Source organism: Suncus etruscus, chromosome 7 (genome assembly GCF_024139225.1).
Source record: "Suncus etruscus isolate mSunEtr1 chromosome 7, mSunEtr1.pri.cur, whole genome shotgun sequence".
Taxonomy (NCBI): Eukaryota; Metazoa; Chordata; class Mammalia; order Eulipotyphla; family Soricidae; genus Suncus; species Suncus etruscus.
This window is the reverse complement of record NC_064854.1, coordinates 42,607,081-42,624,044: the sequence shown is the minus strand read 5'-3', so window position 1 is coordinate 42,624,044 and position 16,964 is coordinate 42,607,081. Positions and strand designations below refer to the sequence as shown.

Below are 16,964 nucleotides of genomic sequence, written 5' to 3'. Positions count from 1 at the left end.
TGGTGGCTCAGTGGTAGGGCATTTGCCTTGCAAGCAGCTGACCTAGGATGGACCATGGTGCATCTCCTGGCATCTCATATGGTCTTCCAATCCAGGAGTGATTTCTGGGTGCATAGGCAGGAGTAACCCCTGGCCATCACTGGGTATGACTCAAAAACAAAAACAAAAACAAAATCAATATAGAAATGAATGTAAAAGATGAAATTACAACAATTTATAAGAAAACACAGGAGAAAATTCTTTAGGATCTAGAGTGTATTGAAGAGTTCTTAGGATAAGAGAAACATAACCAATAATAGAATAAGACTAATATATTTAAATTCAGCAAACTTAAAATCTTTCACTTGTGCAAAACTGGATGAAAGCACAGCTATCATCTGGAATAAGTTTTTAAAATTTACTTACTGACACAAACCCAGAATATATTAAGATATCTTAAAACTCAGCAAATATAAAGCACAATGTATTTATAAAATGTGAAAAATAAATATATATTTAGCTGAAAGGATATATAGATGTGAAACAATCAGATGGAATGGTGTGTAGCATCACTAACCAGTAGAAAAGTCCAAATTGAGTTGTTATAATACAAAATAAAAAATACTGGCAATACACAATGTTCTCAAGAACTCAGAGAAACACTTTATGTCATACACTGGTGAAGATGCAAAATAGTAAAGCCATGGAATAAAAGTGTGTTTTCTTTAACAAAATATTTCTTGGATATTTTAACCAGCCCACAGCTCCTGAACTTTTGCTCACTGTCATACCCTCATCAAATGAGATTAAACTTCAGGATCCAGATAAAACTTTTGTCATTTCAATGAATCTACATCCACTGAGGTGTGAATTATACCTGTTACACACACCTGCTGTGTGAATTACAGCTCCTGAGATGTGAATTTCACAGTTCATAATGATATTTTATCACTGGGTGAAGACAGATAGGGAAGAAAAGAGCAATTTCAAGATTCACTTTTAGAATCCTAGGGGGTGGGGGAAAGACGGGTGCTAATAATGAAAATTCACCTTCCGCATAGACACATAACAAATCCAACAGGGAAGAAACATGAAGTCCACAAAGTTCAATTAGCAAAAACTTAACACAGAGAACTCAACCAACACCAAAAATCCTCAGACAATAATTTTAGTAAAACCATGGTTAGGATGTTTAATAGTCTCAAAGACATGATGGCACAGATAGTAAACAAAGCACAAGAAAGTATGAAAGCTGAAATGAGAAGCTGAAATGAGAAAACTATAAGCAGAAATGAAGAGGATATTAATGTAGGTGATATTAAAAATCAATCTGAATAGCAGAATAATAACAGCTGAAGGAAAGACTGAGGCATTTCAAGATGAGATGGAAGAAATCTTGAGAAAGCAACAGAAGGTGAGAAAAGTTTGAAAAGAAAATAATGCACCATGGAATCAAAGGACAATATAAGAATCATCGGAGTCTTTGAAGAACAGAGAATTCAATGAAAAAAAAAAAACAGTTGTTAAAGAAGTTATAGACAAATATCACAGAATTGAGGAATACAGGCACTGATATCCAAGAGATCTGAAGGGTCCCAGTGAAAATAGACTCAAATAGGAAGATGTCAATATACATATACATTGTACTTAGAATGACAAAATCCAAAGACAGAGACAGAATATTGAAAGCAGAGAGATGAGTTACATTCATAAAAAGTGAAGTCCATAAGATTCACAGCAGATCTATTAAATGAGACTCTACAAGCCAGCAGTGAATGGAGTGACATAGTACAAAATCTTCATGAAATAAAAGACTCTCCAAGAATACTCTACCTAGGTATATTATTACTAAGATTTGATGGAATAGGGGCAGAGAAGCAACTGAGCACCCTAGCTGCGGAGGACAAGCTTCTGCTTGGACCAGAAGCAGTAGCACGCAAAACGATAACAGTGAACACAGCCCCAAAGCAGCTGCAGGACCTGGGATCACATGGTCAGCAAAAAACGGTGCAAGTGAACTTGTCTGCAGGGGTCTTAGATTCCATGGCAGTGAAACCACGTAGTGAGAGCAGCGTGGAATAAGATCAGTGTCTGGATATTTGGTTTTAGTTACCATATGGAGATTGTGATCTACAGTTAAAAAAGCTAGGCTTGATTAATTCCTTGAGGGCGTGCCTCGGCTGAGGTGTGTCTTTCCCGGCTGAAGTTGTGGATAAGACAGACTCTGCTGGGCCCCTTAAGTTCAGCAAACATTTTGGGGCTTCCCTTGGCTTGCTTCAACCTGGGAACTTTGATCTTCTCTGGCATTCATCCCCTGATGGCTTGCCTTGGCTGAGGTGAGTGTTTCCAGGCCAGAGTTGCGGATAAAGCTGACTGCTGGGCTCCTTAGGCTCAGCAGACATTTTGGGGCTTCCCCCAGCTTGCTTCAACCTGGGAACTTTGATCTTCTCTGGCATTCATCCCCTGATGGCTTGCCTTGGCTGAGGTGAGTGTTTCCGGACCAAAGTTGCAGATAAAGCTGACTCTGCTGGCCCCCTTAAGCCCACCTATAAGGGGTCGAAGCATAGAAGCACTCCACCTAGCCAATGAATACCACCACAACACGTAGAAAAACCCACAGCATAAGCGTGACAATGGGGAAACTACGCAGACCAACTTCAGCCATAGAGAATGAAGATGAAAACTCTGATGACCCAACAATGGCCAACCACCTAAGCAGTCTTTCAGAAATGGAGTAATATGGAGGATGCTCACAGAACTCAAAGAGAGTATAGATCAGAACACTAATAAAAATCAAGAGAATATGAAGATAGAAATCAGAAAACTCCAAACTGAAATATCAGGTCAAATAACAGGTCTGAAAAACTCAGTAGATGAATTGAAGAACATAATGGATGAGCTTTCCAACAGGTTAAAAGCAACTGAGGATAGAATTAGTGTGCTGGCAGATGCGATGTATAACAACTTTACACAGCAGAAGAGATTGGAAAAAAGCTTAAATCAAATAATCAGACAATGGAAAAATTACTCAAAGAATATGAGCAGATGAAAATAGAAGTCTTTGATAAACTCAACAGAAACAACTTTAGAATCATTTGAGTCCCAGACACTCAAGAAGAAAATCTCCAGGAAGAATCAACAGTCAAGAACATCATCACAGAGAAACTACCAGAGCTAAAGAAAATGTGACCAAATTCTGCATGCTCTAAGAGTACCAGCTAAAAAAGACCCCAGGAGAAACACCCCAAGACACATCCTAGTCACGATGAATCCCACAGATAGAGATAGAATACTGCAAGCAGCAAGATCAAAAAGGGAACTTACATTCCAGGGAGCATCCTTGAAATTTACAGCAGACCTGTCACCAGAAACACTCAAGGCCAGAAGGCAGTGGTGGGATATAGTGACAAAATTCAATGAAATAAATGCTTCGCCAAGAATACTGCACCGGCAAAACTCACTTTCAGGTTTGAAGGAAGTATACATGGCTTCACAGATAAACAACAGCTCAAAAACTTAACAGACTCAAAACCAACCTTAAAAGAAAAACTGAAAGATCTATTCTAAAGACAAGACAGAACAAAAAACACACCAAACTTCTACACAAAGATGGCAATAAATCCCATGACAATTATTTCTCTCAATGTTAATGGACTAAATGCACCCATTAAGAGGCACAGAGTGGCGAAATGGATCAAAAAACTGAAGCCAACCTTCTGCTGCTTACAAGAAACACACCTGAATAGTCAGAATAAACATAGACTCAAAATAAAAGGCTGGAGGAAAATCATTCAAGCAAACAACACTCTTAAAAAAGCGGGGGTGGCCATACTAATATCAGATGACACAAACTTTATACTCAGAAAAGTTGTAAGAGACAAAGATGGATATTATGTACTAATCAAGGGATATGTACAGCAGGAAGAAATCACTCTCCTAAACATATACACACCCAATGAGGGACCAGCAAAGTATTTGATACAATTGTTGACAAATCTGAAAAAGGATATCAATAATAACACAATAATTGTGGGAGACCTCAATACAGGCTTGTCAACACTTGATAGGTCAACCAAATGGAAACCCAACAAAAATATACTAGACCTGAAAAAAGAAATGGAAGAAAGAGGCTTAGTAGATATATATATAGGACACTTCATCCTCAGAAATCTGGATACACATTCTTTTCCAACGTACACGGGTCATTCTCCAGGATAGACCAAATGCTGGCACATAAAACATACTCCATAAAATCAAGAAGATAGAAATTTTTCAGGCTACCTTTGCAGATCACAAGGCTTTAAAGTTAGATATGAACTACAAAGGGACACAGAAGAAAATATTTGACACCTGGAAATTGTCTACTACTGAACAACCAGTGGGTCCGAGATGAAATCAAAGAAGAAATCAAAAATTTCCTGGAAACAAATGACAATGAAAACACAAACTATCAGAACCTAAGGGATACAGCAAAAGCGGTACTGAGAGGTAAATTTATAGCTTTGCAAGCACACATCAGGAAGGAAGAAGGAGCATACATGAATAGCTTAATGATGCAGCTTATAAAATTTGAAAATGACTAACAAAAGAAACTAAAAGTAGGGAGACAGAAGAAAATAACAAAGCTGAGAGCATAAATCAATGAAATGGAAACCCAAAAAACAATCCAAAAGATCAATGAAAGCAGAAGTTGGTTCTTCGAAAAAATAAACAAGATTGATAGACCAATGGCAAAACTCACAGAGCAAAAGAGAGAGAGAAACTTGATAACGCATATTAGAAATGAAAAGGGGGAGATCACTACAGATACTGCAGAGATTCAAAGGGTATTCAGAGAATACTTTGAGAAACTTTACGCCACTAAATATGAGAACCTGGACGAAATGGATAAATTTTTGAACTCATATAACCTTCACAGTTGAATAAAGAAGATGAAGCATATCTAAACACCCCCATCACTATTGAGGAAATTAAAACCATAATCAAAAATTTGCCCAAAAACAAAAGCCCAGGCCCTGATGGATTCACAAATGAATTCTTTCAAACCTTTCAAGAGGAACTACTACCAATCCTGGCCAGGCTCTTTTATGAAATCGAAAAAACAGGAACACTTCCAAATAGCTTTTATGAAGCCAACATGACCTTAATACCAAAACCAGATAGAGATGCTGCCAAAAAAAAGAAAATTACAGACCAATATTCCTGATGAACACAGATGCAAAGATCCTCAACAAAATCCTGGTGAACAGGATTCAGTGCCTCATCAAGGAGATCATTCACTTTGATCAAGTGGGTTTCATACCAGGAATGCAAGGATGGTTTAACATATGTAAATCTATCAACATAATACACAACATCAACAACAAGAAAAATAAAAATCACATGGTCATAACAATAGACGCAGAAAAAGCATTTGATAAGGTTCAACGCCCATTCTTGATGAAAACTCTCAGCAAGATAGGAATAAAAGGAACCTTTCTCAATATAGTTAAAGCCATCTATCACAAGCCAGTGGCAAATATTATCCTCAGTGGAGAAAAACTAAAAGCCTTCCCTCTAAATTCTGGTACAAGACAATGCTGTCCTCTCGCACCACTCCTATTCAACATAGTACTGGAAGTACTTGCTATAGCGATTAGGCAAGAAAAAGATATCAAGGGAATCCAGATAGGAAAGGAAGAAGTCAAACTCTCACTGTTTGCAGATGACATGATACTCTACTTAGAAAACCCTAAAGACTCTACCAAAAGGCTTCTAGACATAATAAATTCATATAGCAAAGTGGCAGGCTACAAAATTAACACACAAAAATCAATGACCTTTTTATACACTAATAATGATAGGGAAGAAATGGACATTAAGAGAACAATCCCATTCATATTAGTGCCACACAAACTCAAATATCTTGGAGTCAACCTGACTAAAGATGTGAAGGGTCTATACAAAGAAAACTATAAAACACTGCTCCAAGAAATAAGAGAGGACACGCAGAAATGGAAACACATACCCTGCTCATGGATTGGCAGGATCAACATCATTAAAATGGCAATACTTCCAGAAGCATTGTACAGATTTAACACAATTCCTCTAAAGATACCCATGACATTCTTCAAAGAAGTGGATCAAACACTTCTGAAATTCATTTGGAACAATAAACAACCTCAAATAGCTAAAGCACTCCTTGGGAAAAGAAATATGGGAGGCATTACTTTCCCCAATTTTAAGCTGTATTATAAAGCAATAGTTATAAAAACAGCATGGTATTGGAATAAAGACAGACCCTCAGATCAGTGGAATAGGCTTGAGTACTTAGAGAATGTTCCTCAGACATAGAACCACCTAGATTTTGATAAAGGAGCAAGAAATCCTAAATGGAGCAAGGAAAGCCTATTCAAGTGATGTTGGCACAACTGGTTAGCCACTTGCAAAAAAGCGAACTCAGACCCCAGCTAACACCATGTACAAAGGTAAAATCCAAATGGATTAAAGACCTTGATATCAGATCTGAAACTATAAGGTATATAGAACAACATTTAGGTGAAACACTCCAGGACATTGAGACTAAAGGCATCTTTAAGGAGGAGACAGCACTCTCCAAACAAGTGGAAGCAGAGATAAACATATGGGACTATATTAAGCTGAGAAGCTTCTGCATCTCAAAGGAGATAGTGCCCAGAATTATACAAGAAAAAAATAACTAACCCCATCAAAAACTGGGGAGAAGAAATGAACAGACTTTGAAAAAGAAGAGAGGCAAATGGCCAAAAGGCACATGAAAAGATGCTCAACATCACTAATAGTCAGGGAGATGTAAATCAAAACTACTATGAGGTACCACCTCACGCCACTGAGATTGGCACACATCAAAAAAAAAAAAAAAAGAAAAAAAAAAGAAAAACAAGCAGTGCTGGCAGGGATGTGGAGAGAAAGGAACTTTTTTTTACTGCTGGTGGGAATGCCGTCTAGTACAACCTTTATGGAAAGCGATATGGAGATTTCTTCACAAACTGGAAATTGAGCTTCCATACGATCCAGCTATACCACTCCTAGGAATATACCCGAGGAACACAAAAATACAATACAAAAATCCCTTCCTTACACCTATATTCATTGCAGCGCTATTTACAATAGCCAGACTCTGGAAACAAACAAGATGCCCTTCAACAGATGAATGGCTAAAGAAACTGTGGTACATATACACAATGGAATACTATGCAGCTGTCAGGAGAGATGAAGTCATGATATTTTCCTATACATGGATATACATGGAATCTATTATGCTGAGTGAAGTAAGTTAGAGGGAGAGAGAAAGACACAGAATGGTTTCACTCATCTATGGGTTTTTAAGAAAAATGAAAGACATTTTTAACAGTATCTCAGAGACAAGAGAAATGAGGGCTGGTAGGTACAGCTCATGATATGAAGCTCACCACATAGAGTGATGAGTGCAGTTGTAGAGATGACTACACCGAAAACTATCATAACAATGTGAATGAATGAGGGAAGTAGAAAGCCTGTCTTGAGTACAGGTGTGGGGGGGTGGGGAGGAGGGAGATCTGGGAAATTGGTGGTGGGAATGTAGCACTGGTGAAGGGGGGTGTTCTTTACATGACTGTAATCATGCAAGTATAATCATATTTGTAATCACGGTGTTTAAATAAAGATAATTATGAAAAAAAGATTTGATGGAATAGTGTTTCATGGCCAGGAAACAGTTTAGGAATTTTAACCTTGAAACTAGTTTTGCATGAAGCATTACAGGACCTACTTTAAAGGTCAGGACACACTTCTCAGAGACTGCATATGATACTCATTTGTGGCACATATACTTATATACACACCTTATACTAGATGAAGAAAGGTTAAAATCATATATCAGTCAACGATCAAAAGTTGACTTATTGATTCATCTTATGTTAATTTATTTTGCCATTCATTTAAGTTTTGTTGTAGCAAGTAATATGAAAAAATTGTTATGTGCCTGCCAAGGGGGAGATTGGGAGGTGGGAGAGAACTTGAGGATATCAGGGGAACTAAGTTCACAGTGGTGGTGGCATTGGTGTTGAAACACTGTAAATCTGAAACAATTCTATTATGAACAACTTTGTAAATCACGATATCTTGTTTTTGTTTTTGTTTTTGGGCCACACGCTCAGGAATTACTCCTGGCTATGAGCTCAGAAATCTCTCCTGAGTTGGGGACGCCAGGGGATTGAACCGCGGTCCATCCTAGGCTAGCAGCACAAGGCAGATGCCTTACGGCTTGCGCCACTGCTCTGGCCCCAAATTATAATATCTTAATAAAATAAATTTTAATAACATTTTTGAATTAAAATGTTTACTTTAGTGATTTATAATGTTAGGGTTTTATGCATACAATGTTCCAAACCCACATTCATCACCGGTGCCTGCTTCCCTTTACCATTATCTCTCAGAATCTCTTTCTGTCACACACTCTCTCTCTAAGCCTCCCTCCCTAGCTCCCTGCCATTGAAAAATTTGCTATCTTCTTAAAAATTTAAACTTGCAGGGCCAGAGAGGTAGCACAGCAGTAGGGCGTTTGTTTTGCATGTGGCTAACCCAGGACAAATCCTGGTTCGATTCCTGGCATCCTATATGGTTCCCCGAGCCTGCCAGGAATGATTTCTGCGTGCAGAGCCAGGAATAATCCTTGAACAATGCCAGGTGTGACCCCCCTCAAAATACTGAGTCAGTGAACTGACTTAACTCATAAAATTAAATGAAACTTGCATTTACCATGTAATCATACTTAGCAGTTATCAAAAAATTACAATTTAAGGTGACACAAAAACTTGTAAATAATGTTATTGAAATTTTATTTTTAATTGCTCAAAACTGGAAATAATACAATTTTCATGGACGAATAGCCAGAAAAGCTATGGTGTACCATATCATGGAATACCACTTAGCAACAAAAATAAATTGCTATGTGCAACAGCTTGTCTGTCATAGTTATAATCTTTCTCATCTAATGTTACTTAAGACAGAATAAATTTGGTTCAAGCCCCAATGAGGATAATTAGAGTGACTGATATTGTTCTATTAATTTTTTACCAGTTATGTGGCAAGTGAAAAGATGAGGCTACAACATCACCCATGCTAGAAACTTTTCCACATCTCCACATGGGTCCTGTTGGCAAGGTTTAAGTGTGACTCATGTAGGTCTTAGCAGAACAACATGGAATTCTTCTGGAGCATGAAATTTCAGCAGATGTGATGGGACTATTTCTACTCTCAGTGAATCTTGCTGGAAGGTTGTCTTCAGACTACTTCTCAACATCTGCTGTGTTCTGATTAGTATGTGATTTTCTACTTTATGTTGAGTACTATCACCTTCCCATGTATGGCCAAATGCACTAATATTTCCCAACTATCACAAGATTTGGGTTTCTTGATCAGACTTGCCTTGATGGAGAAAGTCTTTGAATGTTCACAGATAAGAGAGAGTATTTTTTTGGAGGGGCTTTTGAGGGGGTCACACTTGGTAGCACTCAGGGGTTACTTCTGGCTCTGGGCTCAGAAATCACCCCTGGCAGGTTTGGGGGATCATATGGGATGCTGGGAATTGAACCATCCTCCTTCCTGGGTTGGTTGCAAGCAATGCAAATAACTTACCACTATGTTATCTCTCAGGCCCCAGATACGGTAGAGTTCTAACTTGATTCTTTATCTGTCTTCTGAAATTTTTTTTCCTCACTGGAAAGGTCAATTTGGGTTACTATATAGCAGCCATGTCTCTTTTTGTGAATAAAAGTAGCATAGTAATATATACTTATTTTTGGTATGGTCTCTCTCCTACCTCTTGGTTTGCAATTCCTGCTTTTGCTGTTTCAGAATGTATGCAAAGGTTTCCATGAATTGTAAGTAGGTGCTGGGAGTGATAAAATAATTTCTTCCAGTTCTTTTAAAGTATTTTATGCTCATTTCTTTTGTACTTGTGTAAATTTGCACACATGTTGGAGCAAGTTTTTCTCGTAAGTCCTGAAAAGAGTAAGAGAAAGCAATTCAAATATACATAAAATAACAAAATTAAACTCTGTAAAGAACTTAGTTATTGTTTGAGATCTGGAGATGTAGAAAAGGGTCCTGGATGAATAGCATCAACAAAATCAGATTTCTTTTGCTTGTTTTCTTTGGACTACATCTGACTGTGCTTACTTAGGGTTTATGCCAGATTCTGAGCTCAGGGATTACTTCTGGTGGTGTTAACAGTACCGGAGATTAAACCTAGGTAAACGACATGCAAGACAAGTGCCTTATCCACTCTACTATTTCTCTGACTCAACATGAGTTGATTTTTTGTTTGTTTGTTTGTTTTTGGTTTTTGGGTCACACCTGGTGGTGCTCAGGGGTTACTTCTGGCTCTGCACTCAGAAGTCACTCCTGGCAGGCTCAGGGGACCATATGGGATGCCGGGATTTGAACCGGGGTTCATCCTGTGTTGGCTGTATGCCAGGCAAACACCTTACTGCTGTACTATTACTCTGGCCTTCTCAACATGAGATTTTTAATGGTTGAAATAATGATGGGATGGGAGAGGCAAAAGTGACAGATCAGACTCTAGCTTATCTAAGGATTTGGATGGGTTCTAGTGACAATGACTAAGGGTTATGGCATATTTCTCCCTCCAATTTTCCTTTGTCAAAATAGGTATTACTAGAAAGATACTTAGCATTATTAACTAAAATGAAACTGTATAAATGTAAAGGCTCAAAGGACATGTATGTGGTACATACATCAATCTAAAAAATCTAAAGGAAATGAGTATACCTTTGTTTACTCTGTGTAACTTTCTTTGTTCTGTTTTTCTTTGTTAACATTTTTCCAGCCACACCCTTTGGTGCTCTGGAGTTATTTCCAGTACAGGGCTTGGAACATGAGCTGCTGGGGTCAAACCTGAATTCCTGCTTGCATGCAATGCATATGTTCAGTCCCCCAACTATCTCTCCATTACCCTCTTCCCTGCTCTTCACATAGCTTTGAAGAAAGTCCTGACTTAGACGTAATTTAGTTATGGTTACCAAACTCTAGTTCAGTAAACTCTAGTTAGCAAACTAGTGAATCATGTGATGGCTTTGAATTCTTTTGTGTTTCTTCCTGCTGCCATGTCTCTATCTTCTTGTCCTTTGCATTCTGGAAGTACTTGGATGCAGATGAAAATTCCTTTCTATGTCCCACATCAAGTTCATACCTTAATAAACTTATATATTTGTCTACACCCTATGGAATATTCAGAAGAATAACTTTAGTATAATTGTTATATATGGTTTTAACTCTGAGCTAATTTGTGCACAACTCTTTTTTATACTTCTCATAAGCACAAGCTTTACTAGTTTGCTAACTAGAGTTTTCTGGACTAGAGTTTTATAACCATAACTAAATTACGTCTAAGTCAGGACTTTCTTCAAAGCTAAGAGAAGAGCAGGGAGAAGGGCAATGGAGAATGGAGAGATAGTTGGGGGACTGAGCACATGCATTGCATGCAAGCAGGAATTCAGGTTTGACCCCAGCAGCTCATGTTCCAAGCCCTGCACTGGAAATAACTCCAGAGCATCACAGGGTGTGGTTGGAAAAATGTAAACAACATTTCTTTTTTTGTTTGTTTGTTTTTTTGGGTCACACCTGGCAGTGTTCAGGGGTTACTCCTGGCTGTCTGCTCAGAAATAGCTCCTGGCAGGCACGGGGGACCATATGGGACACCAGGATTTGAACCAACCACCTTTGGTCCTGGATCGGCTGCTTGCAAGGCAAACGCTGCTGTGCTATCTCTCCGTGCCCTAAACAACACTTCTGTAGAGAAATTTACAAGTAATATATAAATATTGCAACCTCTTAGATGGAATCTAGCATACAAAATGGAAATCTTCTGTTTTCCTATAGGGGCAGAAGAATAAAGAGACTAAATCTGTAGACTTTGTTCAAGAGTAAATAGTAAAGAGACTCACGCTTCAAACCTAGGAAGCTTTGAAATGGAGTAAATTAGCCAGCAAAAAGAGAGGGGAATTAATCAAGAGTCAAGACAAACATACATGATCTATTTCATATATTTTTGCCTAGAGTTGTCAATATTTTCCTATCTAGGTTTTTTTCTTCCTATTTAGACATATTGTTAGATTCTGTTAAGCTAGAAATTTCTTTTGCTTTAGATTTTTTTCTTTTTATGTGTGTGTCTGAGAGAGAGAGAGAGAGAGAGAGAGAGAGAGAGAGAGAGAGAGAGAGAGAGAGAGAGAGAGAGAGAGAGAGAGAGAGAGAGAGAGAGAGAGCTGATTGGGATTAAACCTGGGTTAGCTTTATGCATAGCAAGTACCCTACCCACTTTGCTCTTTCTCTGGCCCTATTTGCATTAGATTTTTAAAGAAGTCTTTCGGGGCCCGGAGAGATAGCACAGCGGTGTTTGCCTTGCAAGCAGCCAATCCAGGACCAAAGGTGGTTGGTTCGAATCCCGGTGTCCCATATGGTCCCCCGTGCCTGCCAGGAGCTACTTCTGAGCAGACAGCCAGGAGTAACCCTTGAGCATCGCTGGGTGTGACCCAGAAACCAAAAAAAAAAAAAAAAAAAAAGAAGTCTTATTTACCTCTCTGTTCTCAAAATCCACATATTCACTTAAGAAAGAGTTGGCTATAAGAAGGAGAGCCTGTTCATTCCATCTCTCATACCAATCAATCGTACAGGAACTTATAATCGAAGAATATTTTTTACAACAATAACGAAATTTAGGATCAACAGGACTTATGGATATAAAAATATGAAGATTTTTATATACTCTCTGAAAATGAACAAAAATATATGTTGGTAAATGCCATCCACCTCTTTGGAAAAATATTATATTTAATATTTCATATAAAACTTGTTTAAACTATTGCCTTAATAGATGGAATAGAATTTGATCAATTATTCATTGAATTCCTGCCTTAACCCAAGCTTTTCCAGAAGTAAAGGGACAAGTCCTATAGAATTCTAAGGAAAGCAATCAAGTTCTTCTCTATGAAATCCTATCCTCTGAGCTTACAGTGGTTGGAATAGGAGGAGAAACACTGGGAAACCAGTGGCAGTACAGACTGAATACAGTTTCTGAATAGGAGGGCATAATATATCAGATGGTGATGGGTCTGACACTACAGCTTTACTCTGGAGTGGTGTACATTTAAACATTTAGAAACTTAAATTGAGAATAATATGAAATGAATTTAATATGGAAGATATGGAGAAAAGCAGAACCAACAGTATAGGCAGAACACCAGGGAATTTTTAATAACCTACAGGTGAAAGGTGGCAGCTAAGCAGCTTTAGCTCCTATTTATTTTGTTTAGGTCTTAGAGAAAGTGTTAGTTTCTGTGAAGCATGACTGTGTTTGTTCCCTTATAAGACTTGGCTATAATTCTGTTACTGGCTTTTGAAAGAATTGGCCATGGGTCATGGATCCTTTTGTGGTTCCAAATGTCACCCTCAGAGAAATCAACACTGCTGACAAGCCCAATAAACCTCTGTTTTGGTTTTGATGTTTTGTAACTTAAAGAGTTCAGTTAGTCCAAAGTCACAATATCTTTGAGTATTGAGCATCCTGATTTTCAAAATAGTGTAGTAAATCTGAAAGAAGACCTAGATATTTCCTTTAAAATTTTATAAAAGCAAATTAAATTGCTCATACAAAAAAGACATCCAAACAGAAATGTTTAAATTAAATAGTAAAATGATCTGTTCTATCCATTCTCAGACTCTTATTTGAAGATAAGTAGTGTTAGCAGTTTAAAGTGCCTTGATTATTTATTATCATTGCAAAACATTCGAAACAATTTTATAAGAATGGTAAATGCACACATGTATTTAACAAAATAAATAGTGAAACATTTTTCATGTTGTAACCCTTAAAATATTTTTATTTCTGGAATGTTCTATTTATTCTCCATATTCCAAATAATAAATTTTTGTTCATCCTTATCACTTATAATACCTATTGGATTAATCAGTTAGTAGCAAGGCACAAAGCATCAGAGGCTATCAGGATCACTGTTCCTTCTATCATAGTACTTAAAAGTAGAACTCAAATGGAAGCATCCAGCATTTTCTCTCAATCTTAGATTCCATTTCTAAACTTTTTTGGGAGGCAGAGGGGTTGTGCTACACCTGGCAGTACTCTTTGTGCTCAGGGATCACTTCTGGTCATGCAAGAGAACAATATTTAGAGCCAGAGATTAAACCAGGATCAGCTGGGTGAATGAAAAGGGCCATAACTCTTGTACTATCTCTCCAGATCATGTATCTCCATCTTTTGAATATTTTTTTAAGGGGAGGCGACTTGGACCATACTAGATGGTGGTTAGGGGCCTACTCCTGGTTCTATGTTCAGGGATAACTTCTGGAAATGCTGGGACATCATATTTGGTGTTGGAAACTGAACTAAAGTGGGCTGCATGCAGGGGCAATTAATTGCCTTAACCCCTGTACTATTTCTCTTGTTCTTTTTGTGTCAGATAAATAAATATCTTTTAGAAGTAGAGGGTTGCCAAGGTCAAATTCTATATGATACCATCTATGATAGGTAGAAATTGGTACCAGGAATAGTTTGACCTTTGGTATTTTCTTATATAATGTTTTACTTTTGGTTATGTTTTGTTTTTGCTATGTTTTGTTCATAAGCCCATTGGTTAGGTATTGTGCCTTAAAAACACAGAAAAGACAATTTATTGATCTAGTCTTTAATAGGTTCCTTATTGCTGAGTCCATTCTGAATGTCATCTTTTTTCTCTGACTGATTTGTAGCCATATTCATCAACTCCTGAACAATTCTAGGATATAATCAATATGATTAAAGAGTTTTTGTGATTTCATAAAAAGAAAGTTCCTGTGAAAACAAAAAGTCTTGTCTCTTGCATTTTTGAGATACTATTTGGGTGAAATAAAAACCTTATTGGTTAGGACATAGCAAAATAATAGTGTGGTTGTATTTCTCTTATCATTGTCTCCCTCAACTGTTTTCGTAAAAGTCATTGAGAGTCTGGTTTGTATCTTTGTAAATCATTGTTTTACCTAGATAAATGGTGGGCCTGTGGGTAAGGGGGATGGTGGTTAATTTAGATTAAGAAGTGAATTAAAAATACTATAAAAGTTATTCAATTATATGCTCATCTTCATAATTATGAAAAGAGTACTTTTAATTTTACACGACAATTTGGAAAAGCCAAGCCATACAGAACGTACCTTGTGGAAGAATGCAAGTAAAGATTGCCTGTTGTCACTGCAACCTGATTGTTTGGCAAAAGTTCGGATTCTTAAGACAATAGAGTCCAGCTCCTCATTGTCAAAGAAATCAGGCATTTTCCTCAAATTGATAATGCTGTTCAAATCTTCCAAAAATGACTCCTTCAATGAAACATATTTGGTAGAATTATTCCTAGGGCTGGAGCTATATTACAGTCTGTAGAGCTCTTTCCTTGCACATGGCTCATTGGGGTTTAACCCCTGGAACCACATATGGTCCCCCAAGTCCCACTAGGAGTGATTCTTGAGCTCAAAGCCAGGAGTAAGCCCTGAGCACTACTGACTGTAGTCCCCAAACAAACAAAAAATATTACTATGTTTTATTCCAAGCACATTAAACTCGTAAAACAACAGTGTTTTAGAAGAAATAAAATACATTTTTAAGGAATAATCATAAATTTTTTTAGAGGTTGGAATCAACACCTAGGAGTGCTCAGTGCTTACTCCTGCTCTGAACCACTTCTGGTTCCAGGGTGCTTGAGGGACCATCTGGGATGTCTCCAACTCATGTCTCATAATTTAAGATGATCAAACATAGGCATATATTTTCTGAATAAACATAAACTTTATCTAGTATTCAAACAATAAAACACTATTTGGTATTGATAGTATGATAAGCAATGGTGTTACACACAGGGCCAAGAGGTGTGAAAGGTGAAGGACAATGCTTCTAGCAGTTCATAGAAAAATGTCAAAAATCTATGATTGTATTTGAATACTACATGAACTAAAAATAACAATACCGAAGAAACATTTTAACTGGTGGTGAGAACATAGACTTCTATATGACCCAATGTTAGCAACAAAAAACAGAGTTATGCTTTGAAACAATACTAGTAACTATATAGGTCTGGATCATATATAGTGACAAAGGAAGCCTTAGTGTCCCCTTGTCAAATTCATTTTAGCCATCCTCATTCTACATTCAACATTCTTGGCTTCCTAGGCTCTCTGAATCTGGAGAAGTATACAGTTTTCCAAGATCAAACCTAAATAAGGTTAATGGATTTTAATTGTGCTCCAAGTCCTGGACTGGCTCACAGGACACTGAGAGATAGTAACAACAAAAATTTTTGTGGATGACAGCCTCTTTGGCCTAATTGAGAAAACTGGATATTTGACTAACAACATAACAGGCCTCAGCTAACAGAACATTTGCGGGGAGCAAACAGGAACATGCTCATACAATTCTATCATGAAAGAAGCACAAAAGCTCAATTTTCCTATAAAACACCCCCTACAAAATGAGAGGTATTTTAAGTCTTACACTAAGTTCTTTCCTGGTTGGGGAGTTTTTTTCTTTTATACTTTTCAATAAAATTTTCTAGCTTTCTATTTCTGCTTCTGAGCATCCTTACTTTTCAGTATTTTTATTCTTGAAAAGTATTGAAGAGCTTGGAAACTGTGGACCAACACAGAGACACACAGCCACCTCTCTGCAGCAATGGTACATGAGGTTTCTCTTGAAATTTTGCTACAAAGATGTGAATACAATCTCAGAGAATGCTTTTAATTAGATTTTGTGTATTGAAGAATTCACATTAGGCAGAATTACAGATAGAAAAATTATTGAGTGATTTTTTTTGTTTATATATACCTTACATATATTATATATAAATATATTTAAAGTATAAATATATACACTTTACATATACTTATATATACTTTACATATATTTATATATATGTATATATTTATATATATTT

At 37.2% G+C, this 16,964-nt stretch overlaps 1 protein-coding gene across 1 annotated transcript in view; it reads right to left on the bottom strand.

Moving 5' to 3' along the window:
• The window catches only part of DNAH14 (dynein axonemal heavy chain 14), a 367,193-nt gene that overhangs the window by 135,764 nt on the left and 214,465 nt on the right, over positions 1-16,964 (bottom strand). Inside the window, exons 54-56 of the mRNA XM_049777552.1 lie at positions 15,199-15,360; positions 12,575-12,766; positions 9,800-9,981 (exon numbers count right to left, since the gene is read on the bottom strand). Of these exons, the coding sequence (XP_049633509.1) occupies positions 9,800-9,981; positions 12,575-12,766; positions 15,199-15,360 (536 nt within the window). The remainder of the gene's footprint in view (positions 1-9,799; positions 9,982-12,574; positions 12,767-15,198; positions 15,361-16,964) is intronic.